General features: G+C 35.2%; 2 protein-coding genes across 4 annotated transcripts in view; both read right to left on the bottom strand.

Annotated features, from left to right (window-relative positions):
• Positions 1 to 21,699, bottom strand: part of LOC149076891 (uncharacterized) — a 278,256-nt gene that overhangs the window by 69,920 nt on the left and 186,637 nt on the right. The window lies entirely within an intron of this gene.
• On the bottom strand, positions 2,073 to 11,798 carry LOC149076893 (zinc finger and BTB domain-containing protein 8A-like). 3 transcript variants are annotated; one of them, XM_089244614.1, is made up of 2 exons: positions 11,650 to 11,798; positions 2,073 to 5,204 (listed from the first exon to the last, which is right to left on the bottom strand). In XM_089244614.1, exons 1-2 carry the CDS (start codon positions 11,675 to 11,677, stop codon positions 4,921 to 4,923), a joined length of 312 nt encoding a protein of 103 aa, XP_089100740.1. In that variant the 5' UTR covers positions 11,678 to 11,798; the 3' UTR covers positions 2,073 to 4,920. The 3 variants fall into 3 exon arrangements, 1 of the variants encoding a protein (XP_089100740.1); XR_016194119.1 differs by lacking the exon at positions 11,650 to 11,798 and adding an exon at positions 8,061 to 11,471 and having other exon boundaries at positions 5,067 to 5,204; XR_016194120.1 differs by lacking the exon at positions 11,650 to 11,798 and adding an exon at positions 11,479 to 11,633 and having other exon boundaries at positions 5,128 to 5,204.

Genomic DNA, 21,699 nt, shown 5'->3' with positions numbered 1-21,699 from the left:
TTTATGTAGCTTGAATTTTATATGGCTAACTATGGGGGATCAATTATAAATGCAAATAATGCGAGTACATTTAACCCTTTTTAGTCATCTGGGCTATTTAATTTAATTACTTAACTGTTAATGTACCTCATGAACACTCCTAAATATAATTATGAACTACAATATAGCCTTAGATACAGTAGCTTGAAATTTGGCAAATATAAATAGTATGAACAGATTTGAATTTTAAAATTCAAACTCATATCAATAGTAATTTTTTTTCAATGCTTTCAATAGCTAAAGAATAATTGACTACTCAAAAATAGTGATTGATCAAAATGTGACAGAAGTGTTTATATATACGCATCTCACAAAAATATCTTTTAAAGGGGTACCATTTTTTTCACATTTAATGTGTAGAGAATGCACTTATGTTGCTCTATAATTTATATTATTCATCTAGTTTTTAAGTTGTACAGCTCATTCACAGGATTATGTTAATCAATCTAGATAGATACTTTCTTCACTTTTGGAGATGGATGCTAAAAAATTACTCATGTTAGAACTGAAATCATCTATAAAACTCAGATTAATTATACAGGGTAGGGTGTCCAGATTAAATATTCCCAAATTTCAAACAATGATTTAAATATCAGTCATGTCACATACAGTGATTTAGAAAAATTAGGTTGTCATGCTCTACGAGTTTGATGACAAATTTTAAGAAAGCATCATTACATACGCTGTCATTGTTACGAGCAAACAGAGAAAAATATCAACATAGAAATTGGAAAATGTTCAGTGGATATCTCAGCTCTCTCTCATTGACAGTGAACCTGATTTCCATTCCAGGATCATTCTTTCAGATGAGGCAACATTTCATGTGTCTAACAGAGTTAATAAGCAGACAATTGCGAAAATTAGGGCTCAGAAAACTTCCATGAAATTTTAACAATCCCAAAATTGATGTGTGGTGTACTCTTTCATGTGCTATGTTCATTTTTCATTCTGGTAACAAAAGCTGCACTGAAATGCACTTATTTTTTTTACAGAAAAAGTTTTGCTTTCGATATTTATATACTTTTCCAGTCCTTTCCAACTTCTTGTAAAATGTAGAGCTTGAAAGTGTATTTATTTTGAAATTGGGACATTTGATCTGGACATCCTGCATATAGTCTTCAAGTGGTCCGATAGTTACGGGAATACCTCTCTCACAACTGTATATAGTCTTACTTAAATAACTTTGTGAAAACTTAAAAAAATTAACGACAGTAAAAGCAAAAAAAGTTAGAAAAAAAATCTACACAGTACATTCAAATTATATATTAATACAAATTATAAAAAAGCTAGTAACTTTCTGATGAATTAGAATGTTTAAAACATTTTCTTTTGGCATTAAAAAATTGTCAGATTAAGCCAGCTGATGAACATTGGATTTTTCATTTTAATTTATAGATTTTATTCCCTTAAAAAAGAAAATTACTTTTTTCCTTCTTTGACCAACACTTATAATTAGGACACTAATCAGATTATCGGTGCGATGTTATCATTTCATTTCTCACATAACTATTCAACTGGAAAAAGATATTTCCTTTTGATGTTTTTTATAATCATATACAGTCAAATCCTGTTATAACGAATGCCAAGAGACCAGAGAAATCACTTCGTTAAACAAAATTAAATTTTGTTATAAAGGAATTCCAGGTTACCTAGCATTGTCCCTATGTAAACGTATTTGGGGGATTAGAAAAGTGTTCGTTAAAACGAGATTTTCGCTATAACGGTATTCGACTGTATATCTATTATTTTTTTCAACAGAACTAAAATTTGGTTTTTTTCATTCCATAATGAAATGATACATATACACTATGTCAAAGAAAGATAGATCTACAACATATAAAGAGAAAAGGCTCAAATATGATGTAGACAAACAGGGAAATCATTAAAGAATTTGTTTTTTTCTTCCCATTATAAAGACATAAGATATTCAAATTTTTCTTTAAAAAGACATTTTTAAAGAAAATGTGATAACTTTTGTCACATTCTCTTAATTTTGCCATTTCTGGCTCTTTTCATTTAAGAAAATAGTTTTTCATAACTAAAAAAGACAATGCAAAATACTTGGGAAAGCTATAATAAAACAAACAAATGATTTCATGCAAAAATAAACGTTCTTTTGAAATATGTTTTTATTCATCGTATTTGAAAAATATGAAGGTAAATGAAAAAAAAATAAGTTCAAATAATATTTTCCCATAATAAAAATAGAGTACTGTTTAGACTTTTAAAATATGATTATTTAAGTATTATTTCTGAATGTGTCACACAAAACATCCATGCATATAAAAATATGTATCATAAAAATAGAACATAAGCCATTTCTCAAATTTTCTTGAACCAATAAAATAAGTTATGGCTTTTACAACGGGTTATGATAAATTTCAGTTTATCAGAAAAGTTTTTTTTATTACACTTGTAAACCACTTGTAAACTTAGATTAAAGAACTCAAAATTGTAATGAGAGGTCTATTTTTTTTAAGTGAGAGCAATAAGGAAATCAAAAACACTAAGGATTTCAAACAAAGCTGAAACATTAGATTCTTAATTTATATTCTAACTACAGCCCCCTTAACATCAAAACAGAAAACTTAGTATTGCACTAGGAACAGATAGAATATTTAATAAATTATAACCCCTCAACTTTCAATTTTTTGTCATATACTAAAACTTAAAATGAATACATATAATCTATACAAAAAATTCTTTCATTCATTAACACAAAGTCATGCTCTCAAGAAAACAATGTAGAACAAAAAGAATGCCCCCCCCCCTTCCTTATTTCTTCATTACTGGCACCTTCTCATTGCACATTTGGGAACACATTTCAAATTTATAACATAAACGTGATAATATAAGAATGCAGGTGCTGGGGTAGTTAATTTAAATAATGGAAATAGAAAATATATAGCTACACTTTCATTGGTGTATGCAAACTTCCTCTCCTACCCTCATCCGAGAATATAGTGTTATTTTGCAGGAAAGAAACGCATAAACCCCCTTCTCCTTTAGAAGAAATAAAAATTGAAACTCTCCCCCTTAAGAAAATCCTGCATACACCTATGGATACTTTTCTCCAAATGGTCATTTTGTGATACAATAAAACTTTGGATTACCAGTAACTTGGACAGATTTTGATAATTCAATAAATTCTAATATACTTTATAAACAAGAGAGATTTTTGTCAATACAAGATTTATACCAAAGCCTCCTAGATGAGAACTAGTATCTATAAAAAGTGTTACTTGTTCATATCTTCATATGGCTGTCGAGCAGCACATAATCACAACTGAGTTGGCAGTTAACTTTTTTTCACTGCGAGCAAGGATGACTTCAACAAATTCTGGAGTTGGCCGTAAGAACTTTTGAGGGTTTCTTTTATTAATTCAATGAAGGACTAAATAAAAAATATACATTGTATGCATATGCATAGTAATAAGAATGTTTGATAGCTTATTAGTCCTTTTTTTAATTGGGCCCCTTAATGAGTCCTGTTGTCCTATTTGTTAAGGCACTGCTGATGACCAAAGTAGTATTCAATGCAAGTAGAGGTTTCAAATTCAAGCCCCTGCTCTTTTGTATCATTCCTAAAATAATCAAGCCTTCAATGTAAAATGGGTAAAGATGCAGTAATATAAACTGAATCAGCCTGCACTTTATCTTTGAAAAAAAATTGTGGCTGGCATGATGGACACGGTTGTGGAATGAATGAACTGGGTTTCCATTATTTCTTATGGGAGTGGTTCTCGAAGTAAGGTGTCACGGCTTCTAAAGACATTGCCAACCTTTGTCAGAGACGTCACTGTGAACTGTCTTCATAAATGTGTGCCTACGCAATACTGGTTCTTTGTTAGACTATTCTGGGGAGCCGCTGATACATTTTTCACTTCGTAAAGGGAGCCACAAAGACATAAGTTTGAGAACCACTGTCTTCTAGGAAAGTTTGCTTTGATAAATGAATGTTTTGGATTATGAATACACTTATGGAACAAATGTGAGCACAATTTGCTCGATGAGTGTAGTTTTACTGCATTGTGTAAGTTTATATCTTCAATGTTTCTATACAAGATATGAAGCTTCTTAAAAAAGATACATCACCTGTAGGCAGAAAAATAATGTTTTATTGCATATGTTGGCAACATTGACTCTGACCATCTTTTTGCGTTTGGCTATTGTATCTTTAACTTTTGAACACACCTCATAAAACTAAAAGTGAAGTCTATAAATGATACCAGACCAAGAAATCTCACAATCCAACTGATTATTTGGGATATACTTTATGTCATAATTCAAACTCCTGAAAAATTATCCCATTCCCTACAGGTTTAGAAAAATATAATAAAGAAATATCAACAATAAACAACTGAATAAAATATAAAATATAAACACAGAAATTCATACAATAAAGTTGAACAATAACAACATGGACGGAATCAATATCTTTCATGGGCAAATAATAATGGCGCAACTCACGAACAATATGCACATTATATGTTAAAGTTTTTTTTAACTATGATATTTTCATCCAACAAGAGCAAAAAATATAGTGGATCCTGCTTATAATGTTTTTCCGCTTACTACAACTTATTTTTATGGTCTCAACTTTCACTAATAACCACCTACATTTTCCGTTTAAAGCATTTTCTCACTTTTTTTCATGACAGCCTTTGAAAAACGTTGAAAGCAGGATCCACTGTAAATGGTTTTTTTATTCATAATTTCAAGCATCATAACAACTGGTTTGAATTAAAATAATTCCAAAAAAGGGGGAAAAAATGACTTTTTTTATGAAGTCATGAATAGGAAAAAAAATGTTTTCTTCAACAAGTTTCTACTGCTGCAACATAATGTCCTAAAAAATTATCACAAATAACACTTTTGATTTCAATCAAAAGCACTATGCTTTTTCTTATTAGATCCTATATTATGAACGACAAGCTTATGTTCAGAAATGTATTCTTTACGAGAGTATTTCTTGAGACATATATCACACTCATAGCGTTTGGGACATATATGAGCTTCAACATGGCGTTTGAGATTGCGACGATTCGCGACTGTACGTCCGCATATAGGACATTCAAGATTTTTCGTCCTTGAAAGTAAACCTTCCACATTTGTGCTATCATAACTGGCATGCATGGATTCTTCATCCGAAGTCATAGAAGCCCCTAAAAAGCAAAGCCAAACAAAAAAAACAGTTCTGAAATGCTGCTCATGCAACCAGCATGAATGAGGGGGGGGAAGAGAAAGATACAGATACGCCGCTTGATACATAACCCTGGAAATAAGTTTTTGTCATTTAAAACAAAAAAGTTTAAACAAATTCAATTTGAGAAAAAAAATGTTATTCCCTTACAATTTTTTTTATTACACATAAAAGGGACTTTGATGTTGTTGTAGAAAGCGCCCAGATCAGACGCATCAGATTTTTTCAGTTTTGGGGCCACACTCTACATAAAATTCAGCTGATTAGAGATGAACTTAGTGTCCAAACACATCTGTCTATATATATATATATATATGCTTAATGCAATAAGCCAAGCCCTCCCTTACTCTCTGGCAAAAAAAGGTACTGAAATCTACCTTAAACTATATTAAAGATTTGTAAATTATTTATTCTTGTTTTAAGAAATTGCTTGGCGAGCTACATTAATAGCTGTTTGATCATTTGCTTGTTTTTCTGAATCCAAGGGACCAGGATTTACAATTTACAGATATACGTTTCTTAATCATTGAAATAGGCATAATGTCTTCACACCGCAAGACCAACCAAAATCTGTTATCATGTTCAAATGAGAACATCCTTGAGATTGTTTTCTCATACAATTTATACATCTTGTATTAATTTATCACATTGTTTTGCAGTGTACATACAACAGATCAGTGGATTATCGGAAAAATAGTGAAGGCAAGTGTTCACAAAATGAAATTTGGAGCTCAAATATTACAACCCAGAAGCTTAAATTTCCATAATACAGCTCTATATAGTTTGACCTATATAGTTTCAGATTCAGCAAATTCCTCGATTTAACAATTTTTTTGGAAAGTCTGGCAAAAATAAAGGTCAAACCCTCTCTATATCTTTACATAAAAACCCTGTATATTAAATTTTTTTATAATTTCTTGTCACCCAAAACCACAATCCAAAGACACAACTTCCCAGGATTTGACCTTCAACACTTTAGTGACAAACAAAAAAACAGTGGGGGTGTAGGAATCTGTTCCTTTTAGTACAAGAGACAATAAAGCCATTTAGAGTGTGTGGGAATGTTTCGGTTGTCCAACAGTGGCCCAAGTATATCAATACTATAAAACATTGTGCTGTCCGCATGTAAATAGATTTCAGTAAAGAAATAGTTACTTCAAGTTTGTGCTGTGTCTTGTGTAGCAAAGACTGGTGGAGCATCTGAAGAGAAAGTGCTTTTTTGGTGCTTTCAAATAAAATTTTGAAAGAATTTTATAAAAATGTCTCGGACATATTAAATAAACTTTTATTAAGCAATTTTTTTAGACATCCTGGCTTTGTGGTCTTGAGTTTATATACCTACATTATTTTTTTCAATTTTTATCAGAAATAAGTTGTTGCAGCAACTCCAGTGTAAGTAGCTTTTAAAATATACCGTTTCGAATGTGTTTATGATCCTGATCAAATTAATAAATAATTTCCCAATTTAATGATTTTTAACTGATTTGTTAACTCAGGGTTCGACTGTACTTAATTAAGATCCTCGTTATTGGCATAAAATTTCTGAATGATATCTTTCTCAATTCAATGCAAAAAGCAATGAAAAATTTAGCCCCTTATGTGATTTTCAAATGATTTCCCTGATCTTTATCATAATTGCCATACTAGAAATCACTAAACATTCTAGAAATTGCCACCTATTTGCAAGAATTATATTTTTTCCCGATCTAGTGCAGTGATAAATGCTTTAGCCCTGAAACTGAAAATAATAATAAAAGGAGGAAAATAAATACTCTCTATCTGTTTTCTATAATTAAGCATATTTCTTGCAACTCCGAAAAGATGGGAGAAAAACTCTCTCTCTTGTTATCTGACTTTGAATAAAGGCTAACTCTGCCCACTGGCTGTTGATTGACAAGACTGAGGAAAAACATGTCATCAGGCAAAGCTCTCTGAACAGAACTAGCTAGGCTCAGGATTGCCAAAATGAGAGTTTTAAGACTAGATATTTTAAGGTAGTCAAAATGAGAGGATTTTAAGAAGAGAAGATACTCATGGGATTGCAGCTTTAACTGTTAATGATATAAAAGGTACTGAATACATTCTGCTGTTATTCAATATTGTCATCCAATTAGGTAACCAATATCATACCTTAATAATGGAGAGAACTATATTGTAATATTTCAATGACAATCAAGGGAGTAACTGTATCTGTCCCCCCCCCCCTCCAAAGAATCATGCATGCAAAACATAAAATAAGAGAAATTAAAATAATAAGGTGAACACAATCACAAAAATCAACAAATAAAATTTCTAATATTCAAGCAAAAAAAAATTCAATTTGTTGAAGAAGAAATCACAGCTATACAACTTTTAAAAATCGGGAACCAATCAATTCATATTTTCTGAAATTTGGCTTAGATTATTGGAAAGTATTCACTCAAATACTAACTGAAAATGAAAAATTCTTGGAAAAACAAATGACTACTTTCATTAAAAAAAACTCAATTTGATTCATTCAATGTAAAAATCAAGTGGAATTATTCAGTTTGTCAACATATGTTATTGGAACCACACCTTTCAAAAAATAATAATTAAAACACTTTTGAACATACATGAATATAAATTTTTTTTATGTTCAAAACATTTATTCAATACGTATAATTATCAATTTATACGTTCAAAAATAAATATAATGATTTGAAATAAGGCTATTCTCTCTCTCTCATGCAGTTTTGTACTAGTGACATTAAAAAAATTTTCATCAACAACCTAAAAACATTATGAAAAAAAAAAATAATAGAATAATAATTGCTATTTATGGAGAACAATTAGGTACTTTTGTATCATCAAATACATCATACAATGGCACTTCAGTGATTCATCTGTGTGAATTTCACACAGTATAATACCAAAATAGACTAGAGTAAAATTGATCACGTTGTTACTGCATTTCTATAAACAACTCAGTCAGATAGATCAATGTCATAGCGGTCTCAGCGACAGAGATGTGTCTATGCAGGACCTACTTTTCTCGTATAGGTGCACACTGGGGAATTAGACAAACTAGGGACCTCTTCCAGAAATATTTTGCATATAATAAACTTTCAAAAACATCTCAAATTGATGGAATTTGATTAAACCAGCACATAACGACATTTTATTTCGATATTTTCATTTTTTTACAAAAATATTTAAAATTTTTAACTTTTCTGTTGGTGGTCACAGACAGCCTATGCCTGTTGCCTGTTCTTGGCAAGAAGGGGAGTAAATTGATACATCTAATAATTAAGGTTAACAATCATTCATAGTATTAAATTTACTGACTATAATAATTAGAGTATAAGTACACCAAGGCAGCTACAACAGAGAAGTACCCCCCCCAAGTCTCTCTCTGAAACAGTTCTTTCTTTCGTAATGAGCCTTTATCTGACTAAAAATGTTCTACACTAAATACTGCCTCTGTGCGGTTGTGTGGGTATCATGCTAGACTCTCGTAGTGAGAATTCGTTTAATCTCATTGATGGGACAGTGGTGGTGAGCTGAAGTTGATTTCCTGCACCTGACGAGAAATGAGGAATCTCTCGCTTCAAATATGAAGAGCTTATTTTCAAAAGGGAACATTTCCACTTTTGCTAAATTTACTGTAGAAGTAGAAAACCCCTTTTCTCCAGAATGAACTGTTTTACAATCGTAGAAAATAATCACCCAACAGGTAGCATATAAGAGTGGTATGAGAATATTTAAATACTATGTTTTTGATTAACATTCAAAGGAGAGAGTTACCTACATTCAAATTTTGAAAAGGTTTTATTTTAAAAGAAAATTAGTTGAAATGTTACCTTTCAATCAAAGCTGGAGATGGTTAAGCCTGAAAATTTAAAAATTTCTACGCCACCTGTTGATTCCAGGTTTCACCTAGCCCAGGAAAGTACCCTCACTTCTCTCACTTGTAAATAACATAAAAAATATTATCATTCTACAGTGGAACCTCCCATAGTAGGCACTCCCATTGGCGGACACTTTTTTCATTAGGCCAACAAGATTAATGTATTTTACTATCCATTAACAGACACTCGTCGTTAGAGGGCAAAATTTTCAGTCCCATGGGTGTCTGTTATCGAGAAGTTCTAATGTAGAATACGACTTTGGAAGTGCTTTAGAAAAATGTGGCGGTTTGAAAAAAAATTCCTCTCGTTAACCCCCAGCTGGACAATTGCTTTATGTTTCCTTTTTCCTTTTGAATGAAAAATACATGAAATAAAGTGAATGAAGAAGGTAGATATGTCCCTTTGGTAGAAACAGCTAACTCTACATTGCATAATTTCCACCAAAAATATTTCCATTTGAATGCACCTTGTTGCATAATCTGACAGAGCTCTCATCCCAAAGATTCAGAAACCATTGGAAAGTGCATGAGATTTTTTGAATAGACGTCATAATGATCATCACTTTGATGGACAGGATGATCCCCATAGAAAGCAACAGTAAAATTGACTATTTTACTGTAGAAATGCAGAAATTTAGAGTGTTTTCACCAACATAGATAATTTTATAAATTGAATAGTCAATTTTCAAAAATATTTAGTTTGGTTAGAGATACGAAGCCCAGAAAATGAAATATGAAGGAATTAGCCGAACCTACTTTGGAGTTGGGTATCGATACAATAATATTGATTTCAACTTTATATTTATACCTCCTCGAACACGAAAATGAAAATTAATGTCTCCACATTGTCTTTTAATACTATCAAACTGCATCAATCCATACAGTTTAGGATGTTTTGAAATTAATTATTGGCCCATAAAGTACATTGAAGAAATTACGCAGCTGTAATTAAGCATTTTTTGAAACAAATAGGCAGATGGATAAACTGAATTTAAAGAAAATTTTTGAAACATATGGTGCTCATCAAAAAGAAAAAACTATTCATGTCTGTGGGTTTTTTTTAATCAAAATTTATTTCTTTCATGAGTTTTGCCATATTGGTTACCTTGGATACAGTTTATATGTCCCTCAAAGATAGAGGGAGGTATCACGTAATCCAAAAATCCTCATTTAAAAAAAACTTGGAAATATCTTCCCTTTTGAAAATAAGCTTCAAATGAGATTAGAGAAATATGTAAAATGAAGAAAGCTGCGAGAAATTTTGCAGAACCAATCAAAGCTATAGCAGTGTGCAAGCAATGAATGTCCAACCATAACTTAATTTAGCGTTTCCTCAAAATCCTAAAATGGAGGCAAAAGCAAGTGTGTCATTGGATAGATTCCAGTTCAAAGCCACACAAAAAGAATAAGTTTACAGATAAAAGTGAATTTGTAAGTCGTCAAAACAATAGTCCTCCTCCTCTCTAGTAGTTCAGAGCAGGATTTGCGCTGCCGATCATCATTGTACTAAAAAATTTTATTTGGTGAATAAATAAATTATCGAATTCACAAAATTGTGAGTGTCCATTGGCCCTCTTAATGGCCAAATCAGAAACTTGTTTTGGAAATCACATTTTATGAAGCGTCAATTTGGCTAAGGTTCTCTCTCAGTTGGCTACTTTTTCCACTTGATTAGCCAAATTGCTACAGTTGATTAAAAACTTGAGGGGGAGGGACCCTGGTTCAGAGTAATTCAATTTTTTAAAAATTGTTATTATTGTATGTTTCTTTATATATATGGCATTATTATATTATTTACTAAATTATTGTGTTGTATTATCGGTTGAATACCGTAAATAATTACCTGACTAATAAGTCAGTCTCATGTGAATGAATAATTGTGGTACAAATCACGTTTCCATTATTTACTATAGGAAGTCTGATTTTATATGTGAATAATTTGGATAATGAGCGCATTCATGGAACGAATTATGTTTATCAACCAAAGTTCCATGTTTCTTAAATTTCATTAGTATACGTTTTTGCAGCTGCCTGAGACTCCTACATCGGCAAAGTTATTTTACGATGCACGACTGTATATACAACATATTTTCTTCTCATTACTTCGATCTTAAACCCGCATTCAATGAAATTAAATGAACATATAGATTGTTACAATTAATAATTTTGTTATTAATTACTTCACTAGATTATCAATGCCCACATTTTATAAATCTATGCTCACTCTGTTTTAGCTACAAATTAATGTTTATACTTTGGCGCACCCCTTCACACTCCGGGATTGGCGGAATCTCTTTTGTAAACACATTTAACTGAAGAGAAAAATATTATAAAATAATGAAATATTTAAATATAAGTGATTCGATACCTTTAATTACACCACATTACAACAAAATACTGCTACATAACGCCTAATTTAAATAGTCTATAACAAAAATACATATTAATATGAATTTCGCTATATTTAATGTGTATTTCTATGTTTAATAATAATGTGCCGGAACAATCAAATTATTTATATATATGAACATCGAATTACTAAACAAATACACGTGTTTTTCACTCATATACGTCACGAAAAACTCATCAAATTATTTTAAAAATCGTCCGTTTAAATCCTAAATTTTATCAAAAAAATTATTTCAATTAAAAATCTAGACGCCATTAAATAAAAAAAAATTATGAAAAAAAAAAAACTTTAAAAAAAATCCTCGTAATATAAAAAAAAAATCCAAACACAAGAAAAAGGCATCACGAGCGATGTTGCTCTTTTATCCCGTCGGGAAAAAAAACAATAAAAAAGCAATTTTTTTTTTTCATTTCCAGAAAAGGAAAAAAAAAATCACTCCTATATTTTATCATTGCTATGACCATATTTCATCAAGAAAATTACGGGGATTTAGCCACTGTGAAGAAAGTTACCGGTTTCAAATACAGTTAACCATTAGGCTGATCATATTTCCTCGACAGAAATACGGGACATTGGGATTCCAAATACGGGACATTGCCAATTATCGCCAAAAATGACACCAAAACCGAACAAAGTCGCCAAATATTGTTAAAATAACGGAGAAATCACAATGGCGGGAAATGCAGCATTACTGCTAATTGCAGTGGATGAATTCCCCGAAAAAATTTTTTTACTAAGACAAATATGGGAGATTCATATACTCATTTATAGTTGTAGTTATCATAATATAATTTATAAGTTGAAAATGTCGAGAGCAGAGCAAAAATGTCGACGTTGTTTACCTTGATTTCCAGAAGGCATTCGATCGGGTCCAACATGGCAAACTCTTGAAGCGTTTACACGAGATTGGAATAGGGGGCAACTTGCTGAATTGGATAGAATCGTGGTTAAGAGATAGGTCGCAACGAGTTATGGTGAACGGGGAATTCTCTGGTTGGACAGACGTCACAAGTGGAGTTCCTCAGGGAAGTGTCCTTGGCCCCATACTTTTTTCACTTTTTATCGACAAACTCGATCAGGGTATCGATGGAATTACTAGCAAATTCGCAGATGATGTGAAGCTAATGGGGGTAATCGGAAATGAAAGCGATAGGGAGTTGCTCCAGACCAACTTAAACAAGATTGCAGCATGGGCAAATGAATGGAGCATGACGTTTAGCGTAGATAAGTGCATGGTCGCTCATTTTGGTTCGAACAACCCACGGTTCTCTTACGAGTTGAATGGTGTCACTATCCCGGATGCAACTAGAGTCACCGATTTGGGAATTCTTATTGACGAGCGACTTAAGTTTTCTGAACATTGTTCAGCGGTTGTCAAAAAAACGAATAGAATGCTTGGTCTCATTTTCAAAAAGGTCTCTTCGCGTTCTCCTAAAGTCATTCTTCCGCTTTTTCGAGGCTTAGTTCGTCCTGGAATGGAGTATGCTGTAAGGTTTTGGAGACCATACCTACAGAGGGACATAGACTTGGTTGAAGGGGTGCAGAGAAGAGCTACGCGTGTCCTTATTGGCACACAGGGCTTGAGTTATGAAGAAAGACTTCATTTTTTGAATATGTTTACATTGGATGAACGCAGGTGTCGAGGATATATGATCGAAGTGTTCAAAATTTTCAATGGGATGGATAGGATGGACCATGAACTTTTAGTACACCGCCAATCGACTGCTTTTACAAGGGGACACCAGTATCGATTGGTGAGGGACAATGCAAGGTTATGGTGTCGCAGGGAATTTTTCTCCAATAGGGTTGTTAATAAATGGAATAGCTTACCCCCGGAGGTAGTAAATTGTAACGCAATTGACACGTTTAAAAAGAAATACGATAAACATGTTGGGGTAAATCGAGAAGCTATCCATTCTTAGAATAAGACAACCATAAGTATTCTTTATGGGCATTGTATAATATTTTATCATGTGTATATATTGTTTGTAATTTGTGTTAATTGCATTTTTAATTGGGTTGCTGTATTTTTGAAACATATGACAACCATATTTTTATGGGCATCTTTTTATCAGCCACCTCGTTGGGCATTTTGCCTGTTGTGGCGTTGTATTTGTATTTGTATTTGTATTTGTATTTGTATTTGTATAAAATAATTTCAATCTTTGACTTCAATAAAGAATAAAAATTCAAGTAGGCTTCATGCAAAATACGGGAAAAACTGGGACACTTTTGCTAAAAAGTCGGGACAGCCAAAAAAACAGAAAATACCGGGACAGTCCCGGGAAATACGGGACGTATGGTCACCCTAGTTAACCATTGAACTATAGGGAAAGGTTTACTTATAGCTCAGTGCTGTTACCAGACGTCCTCCTTTTTGATGCCCGGGGGGGGGGGGAGGAACAGTTGCTCCCTGGCGGCAAAATCCAGGTAGGTGGTAATTTTAGGTGGGAACAAAGAACACCGTTATAAAATTATCGAATGTGGGGGGGGGGGGCGGAAAAACCAAGTTTGGCTCTGGGCGGCAAAAATTCTAGTTATGCCGTAGATGCAGTGCCGTCTTAACAGCATCATGCCCCCCTCCCCGGGCCAAGTGATTTTTCTGAGCCCTACTTGACAAATTCTCGAAAATTCAACTTTTTATCATTTCTCTGATGAACCCTCTTCTCTTGAGGCCCCCGGGCCATGGCCGGGTGGGTACATGTGTTAAAACGGTACTACCTGGATCTCATGTTAAATGTCCTCCTACATTTTAGAAAATTAGCCCCCTTTGCCCTGCTTTTCAGATTTCTGGCATTTCTTTTTTTCACTGTGAGCCATATAAGGGTGATTGCATAATTCCCCCTTGCCGCATTTTACTGATGAACCGTTGATCCTAGAGGCATGCTTCCAGTTAGAAAAAGTATCCAAATAATGTGTAGTACTCAGATATGTCATGTTGCAAGGGGTTGGTTAGCTATTATCTTATTAAAATAAAAATAAAACACTTTTTATACCGTCCACGTGCGCCCAAAAACCCAATTAAAAATTTGTTGCCCTATTTCTCCTGATGCCAACAAAGAAATTCCCACATTTCCAAGTGAAATATTCGCTGAGATATTCGAAAAATGGAGGAACGTTGGAAAAAAACAGCATTAAATGCGGGCGAGCTGTTTTTATGCTTGCACAAACGTGGGGCCAGCGCCGTCTTAATGCATGGGCCCAGCCGGGCACGGTCCGGGTGCCTCACGAGAAAAGGGGCCCTACCAAAATGAAATCCGGTTGAAATTTTCTAGAATTTACAAGGTAGAGCCTCAGAAAAACCACTCCGCCCGGGGCCCCATGATGCTCTTAGTTGCCGTTCAAGGATTACGTAAGCAAATTTTTAGCCTTTTCTGACCCCCTCCCCCCGTCAGCAAAACGCTGACCCCCCCCCCCCCCCTCCCTCCCTTGTCAGCAAAATTTCGTCATCAGCTCTGCCCCTCTGAATCCTTACTCGTATTTTCATAAGGGGTGGTTGAGGACGTAAGCATTATCCAAACCCTCCCCCCTTGTCATCAAAAGTCAGCAAATCGAACCCCCCCCCCCACCCTGATCGATGATGACGTAATACTTGAACGGCCCCTTAAGACGGCCCTGCGTGGGCCTTGGATACATATTATCGAATTCGCTCTAGCCGCTTGTAGAATCACGATGCTTGCGCAAAATTTCTCATGCACAAGCTCAGGCATGCTTGCACCAAAAATTTTGCACATGCATTTTGTCAAGCATGCAGTTATGCGTGTAGGTCGCTATGAGTCGAAGATTTTAGATAACCTTTAATCAAGCAAATCGATCATGAGCAGGAAATGAGCAAAATCAGAAAGCTTTAAAATAAAATTAGCAGATCCAAATAACTAAGACGCCTTCATATACATATATATAAAAGGTATATATATATATACAGGGCTCTACAAATAACGTGTAGAACTCAGATGCGGCATTCATGTTGCATGAGGTTGTTTAGTTATTGAAATAAAAACAATTAACTTTTTATACGGACACCCTGTTTCCAAAAACCCAATTAATTTAAAGTTGTTGCCCCGTCTCTCTGAGGCCAACAAAAGAAATTCCACGTTTTTAAGTGTAATATTTGAATTCAAAAAATATCGGATGAAAGTTGGGAAAGAAGGGCATAAATGTGGTAAAGAAGCGTTTGTCTGTCAGTTTACGTCGTGCTTTCCCAAAAAATTCCTCCGATTTTTGAATTAAACCAACCTTTTTCAATGCGGCTTGAAAATTAAAATATTTCACGTGGAAACGTGTTTTTTTTTTGGCTCAGGAAAGATGGGGGCAACAACTTTGTAATTGGGTTTTGAGAACAGTGTGTCCATATAAAAGGCAAACTTTTATATTTTAATCACTATTCAATCCTTTGCAACGTGAATGACGTATATGAGTTTTACAGGTATTTCAATATTTTTCCTAATTGGAAGTACGCCTTTAGCAGGGCCGTGCCAGGCCCGTAACTAGGCTGGAGCAACCGGGACACTGCCCCAGGGCCCCAAGCCGAATGAGGGGTGGCCTGCCGTCCCAACAATATTATAGCCAAAGGCCAAAATGAAACAGTGCTTAGGCACCACCTCTTGACTTACATATTTATTGTCATAAATTATTGTGCCGATCTTATCGTGGAAGCTCCTATTCAATTGAGGTCCCTACATGGCCCCCACAAGGGTATGAGTTTGGCCTCTCATCGGGGACTTGGGATGATTCTCATCACATTTGATTCCCTTTTTATTTTTCACACTACAAATTCATATTAGAGGGGCCCTTGAAGAGTCTGACCTGGGGGGCCCATCAAAGATCTCAGCCTAGGGGCTCTACTGCGGGATGTGGGGCCAAGGGTCTTCGTGCCGTGCCGGTTGAACTCATGGTTGGGACTAACGAGGTTGGAGCCCTGTCAGTCTATTGGGCGGCATAATCACGAATCCATAGTTTTGATTTTAATCATTACCAGAGAGAAAAAGATTTCTGAAGAAGTGGGAGATGGGACAAAAAGTTGGGGAAACTGTTTTAAGTGAGCACTATGACCCCCACAAGCATAGGCACCGGAACCGGAAGCCATTTGAGCACCCCTCCGCTCACTTCAATGAATTTTGCAAGAGGACTGAGTCCACCAATAATTTCTGAAAAAACAATACAATACACCCTCCCTCTCTTGCGTACGTGCTTGAGTCCCGTATATACTGGACGATCAGCAACTTTCAGCCCCCCCCCCCAATGTTTTCTTCATGTTGGCACCTCTACCCACAAGGGTAGGGCTGGCAAGTCTTTAGGAAAAACTTCCTTTTTTTTAGACTAGATATTCACTACAGAGGAGGCTCCACCAAAAATCTCAGTTTTAGAAGTCTAGCTCTAGGATGGACGGGGCACGATCAGCAATCTCGGTAAAAATAAAATTTCATCAAGAAAAAAAATATTCTTTCTAATATGGAAAACAATTATACAGTAAAGGCATCGATGAACTCTTTCTGCCATCTATCAAATAAAACTGTTATAATTCTTCGGTTGACATTGGCAACCGGATTTTGATTAATGTGGCGCATGAAAAAAGCAATGTTATATGATATTAGATAATATTTTATAAACAATAATATTAGTAAAATTATCAAGTTTGCCGCGAAATTTTAACAGTTGTTATTTGCAAATTTTATAATTTAATTATTATTGCTTACAGAATACTAACTAATATCATATGATATTGTTTTTTCATGCGGCACATTAACCAAAATCCGGTCGCTAATTTCCATCGAAGAATTGTAACAGTTTTATTTGATAGGTGGCGGAAGGGGTTCCAGTTCATTGATGTTTCTCACATGTAATACAGGGTGATTCTAAATTTATGGGACAGACTTTAAGAAGTGATATAAGACACCTAAACATGCATTTTTGATCATAGAATAAGCAGTCGAATCGCAATAGCAAAGGGGGTAGAAAGGGCGTTTTTAGATAGTGCACAACAGCACTTCACCAAACACAAATACTATATTTTTTCGACGAATTTGCTGCGACTTGTGCCATCAATTATTCGAGGGTGCACATTGGAGTTTGTTTTTTATTGGTACAAGAACCATCAAGGTTACGCTGCGCCAAACAATGATTAAGTGGTACAATGAAGTGTGGTAGAATTTGCGTTACCCGGGTTGCACCATGAGAAAACCTACCACATTACAATACACTGCACCCTGGTCAAGGCGCTTTCTAAAGAAAGGCAACTTTAGAAGGGGCACATTGGGTTCAGGAAGCACAAGGAATCTCTCCCAGAAAATTTTGAGCTACTAATCTTCAAAAAGCATTTTAAATTAACCCATTAAAGACGACTTTGATTTTTTTGAAAGAAAAAATACTGAGTGGAACCACTTCCACCATTCATTGGCAAAGAAAATAATTAAAATTTCGAATGGCAAATTTTCTTACCAACCGAGGTTAATAGAAACGTATGAAGATAACATACAAAGAAAGATATTTTATTTCGATAATTTTTTACTAAAATATTTGGAAATATTTTTAATTTTTGATAGTCTTGGGGTGGGCACGGGACCCCCTATGTCATTGGTTCTCAACGTTTTCTAGCCCGTGGCCCGGTTTCATTCATTTTTGTTAGTCGAAGGCTCGGTCAAACACGACCAACGGAAAATGAAAAAGTAAAAATGAAACGGCTAACCACTCGCGGCCCGGTATGAATAATATCAGTGCTCGACGGTCGAGAAACACTGCTCTATGTTATCTCCTGCGTACTACGCTTCTAATCACAAACGCATGAACTCAAGGTTGTTACTTCGCTAAGAAAATTTCGCAGCAACGTATAAATAAAAATGTAGGAAAAAAACTTATCTTTATAACATCAACATCGGAGAGAATCACGATTTCAAAAAGTTTCGTCTTTAGACCAAATAAATATTAATTTATTAATTTTCATGTTTTTCCATAAAAGTGCACAAGAGCACATTTGTGATAAATGATTGAAAAAATAAGATTTTTCTTTAAATTATTTTTAGTAAGTTTAACGTAGAATTTTAATGCGCTATTATGATATGTGCTAAATAGCTCAATTAATCCTTTGAAGGGTAGACATTTTTCCAAAACCCATATTAAAAAATGTAAACAGGAGTGCCCACTACGCCCCCCCCCCCTCTCCAAAGGGGAGGATCGTGACAACACTTTCGGAACCACTCTATCAAGGTAATAAAGGTGAAAAAAGAAAAGAATTTTTTAGATAGTCGTAAAGAGAGGGCTGTTGAATATTATTCGCCTCAGGCGGCAGAATTTCTAGGACCGGCCTTGGTCTCTAGGATCAACGGTTCCTCTGTAAAGTGCGGCAAGGGGAATTAAGTAATCACCCTGTATATAAAACACAATAAATACTTAATACATTTTTGTAAAACAAAAATACATTTCCGGTTTATGTATATGTTTGACACGGTAAATTTGGTAAACAGGGCCGCAACTAGGGAGGAGCAGGCGGGTCTCGTGCCCCGGGCGCAAATTTCATTCTGAAATCTCTCCTTCAACATTACAAGGGGGCATCAAAATGTGCGCTTGCCCTGGGTGACCAAGCATCTAGTTTCGGCCCTGGTGGTAAATAATTATGATTATATTTATATATATATAATAATAAATCCGGTTATTATGCATAATAACCGATTTATCACATTACCGTAACGTAACACACAATCAAATCTTTAAGGTACGGACGCCCGCTTCGAATGCAATCCGGTCAACTGAACGCTCTCTTCAAGATTCAAATCCTCTAGTTTCTAGTAATATTTTAGCATTTTTTGTGAAAACCCTGTTTTCTAGTGCATCTTTTTTTTTTTCATTGAGCTTGAGCTATCACCGATGATAGGTTTTTGCTTTGCGCCATACTCTTTCTGCTTCGTCAATGCTGGCTAGAATCGTCAATAGAATCGTCATACAATGTCATTCTCATCGTCCCAAACTTAGTGAACTTTGCAGAAGTCATTTTCTCCAACACTGATTCCAAAGCCATTGCTGGTTTAAAACTTGCGTACATTATGTTTCTGAGCATTTCCCACACGGAATGCGACTTTTCTTTAGGGAGACAAAGTAATTGATACATTTCTTTAAGTTCACTGTTGTTGCAGCATCAATTCGTCTGACTCAGGGAACATGACGGTATCTAATATTTTGAGCCATACGAACACATGTTGATTTTTCAGAGCCATTTTCTCTATTTTTTTCCACCGCCATGTCGCATCCTATCTAAGCAAGAGCATCCTATCAAAAGCAAGGGCAAAGGAATTTTTCTGAGCCCCAATCTCCCTACCTGACGAGATGTTTACTTTCGAAAATTTTAATCAGATCTCAATGTATACAAGGATGACGTCACTCTCCGCTACCATTACGAAGGTTTTAACAACTGGCTGTTGCGAAGATATATTTTGGAAAGAGAGAAAATTCAACTGCCCCTGCGGGGAATCGAACCCACGTCCTTTCACTTTCCGGGTTAACACCGAAGACCACTAGACTACAGAGGCACTGAACCTCGCACTCTTTCCTTGGAGCTAGTGTGCACTGAAAGGGACCGTACATGGACGGCCGGACCAGACTCAGGCCAAGCTCACAACTGCTGACGTTGCCACCAGATGGCGACTTATACAATGATGACGTCACTCTCCGTTACCGTACGAAGATTTTAACAACTGGCTGTTGCAAAATATTGTCACTACACATCACTCACTTCACTTCTGAGATATAGATGGCAGCACTGAAAAATCATACACAACACTAGATACGCACTCAGACTGTTAGGTACACACAATTACACTTCCGACACAACTCACTAGGTAGAAAATTGCCTATGGCGATAGGCCTGAGCTGTGCTCGGTTAAAAAAAAAAAACTGGCTGTTGCGAGGATATATTTTGGAAAGAGAGAAAATTCAATTTTACAAGACCCCTTCTGCACTTCAGGCCCGAGTGTAGAACTCCTTAATACATGAAGTATATGAAGGCGTCTTACCCGAGTGGACCCATGCGTTAGGGCAGGGGCGTAGCCAGAAATTTCGTTCGGGGGGGGGGACCAAAGTGACAGAACAATGGATTTGGCCATCCTTTTCCCTTTTTTGGGTCATTTTCTCACATTTCGGGGGGGGGGGGACCAGACCCCCAAGTCCCCCCCCCTCGCTACGCCCTTGCGTTAGGGCGTCACTGAACAAATGAAATGACTCCTCATTTGATTTTTTTGCCCTTCTAGTGTGACACTGTGGAAAATTGGTGGCAACTAGAGCAAAAGAAATCTTTGTCCATTCTCAAATGTCTAGTCACCACGTGGCGAGTAGTAACCGTTAATTTTCCCCTTAAGCAACCACTACCAGTTATCACAGTAAAGAACTACCAAAAAAAACTTGGCGCGTGCAAAATTACTATTATTTATTAATGTTAATTCCTTCTTTTTCATTTTTTCTTGTCTCCAAGCCATTTTAGTATAGTCAAATCCTAGTTACAACCAACTTCGTGACACCAAAAATTTGGGTCGGGGAATGCGGTTTGACTGAGAATTTTTTTCACTCCAACCAGCCACATTTATGATGTTGAATGTTTCAACATCTAGGTTGCAGCAGACATGACATGTATGAGCATGAATGTCAATAATAATAGATTTAAATGAAATAACTAGAGAAAACCAACATGCTCTTTTTTATTATCATCGATATATTAATACATAAGTATACAAGGATTCATTTCGGGGACGACATGAAAGTGTCTGCGTGGTTCTGTTTATAGCGTGATCCATCAAGAGATAAGTAAACAATCAGTGACAGTAAATACATTAAAGAAGGAACAACGCTGATAACACAGGCCCGAGATGGAAAAGTTATTGATGATTTTTAGAGATTTTTCGATGGGGAAAAAAAGTCACAAAAAAGTATTCTATCACTCACTAATTTTTTTCAATGCCTGATTTTGTATTTAGATTAAAATTGATTACATTGATAATTAGCTTTATAACTAATGAAAGAAGGGTAGAGAGGGATATACGTAGAGAAATATTATACAGAGATTAGCGACTGTCCCAAGACTCAACTGCTTATGCCGACATCAGAATGCATATTAAAGATTGAGTGTCCACGAAAAAAGTAAGAAAATTTACTACTACTAAAGAATAAAACTATCACCACACACGCAGATTAAACATT

This window comes from Pholcus phalangioides, unplaced genomic scaffold, assembly GCF_987345545.1.
Source record: "Pholcus phalangioides strain wild (caught in Gottingen) unplaced genomic scaffold, Ppha-v1.0 ptg000015l_1, whole genome shotgun sequence".
Taxonomy (NCBI): Eukaryota; Metazoa; Arthropoda; class Arachnida; order Araneae; family Pholcidae; genus Pholcus; species Pholcus phalangioides.
The sequence above is the reverse complement of the archived record's forward strand: the minus strand, read 5'-3'. Positions and strand labels throughout refer to the sequence as shown.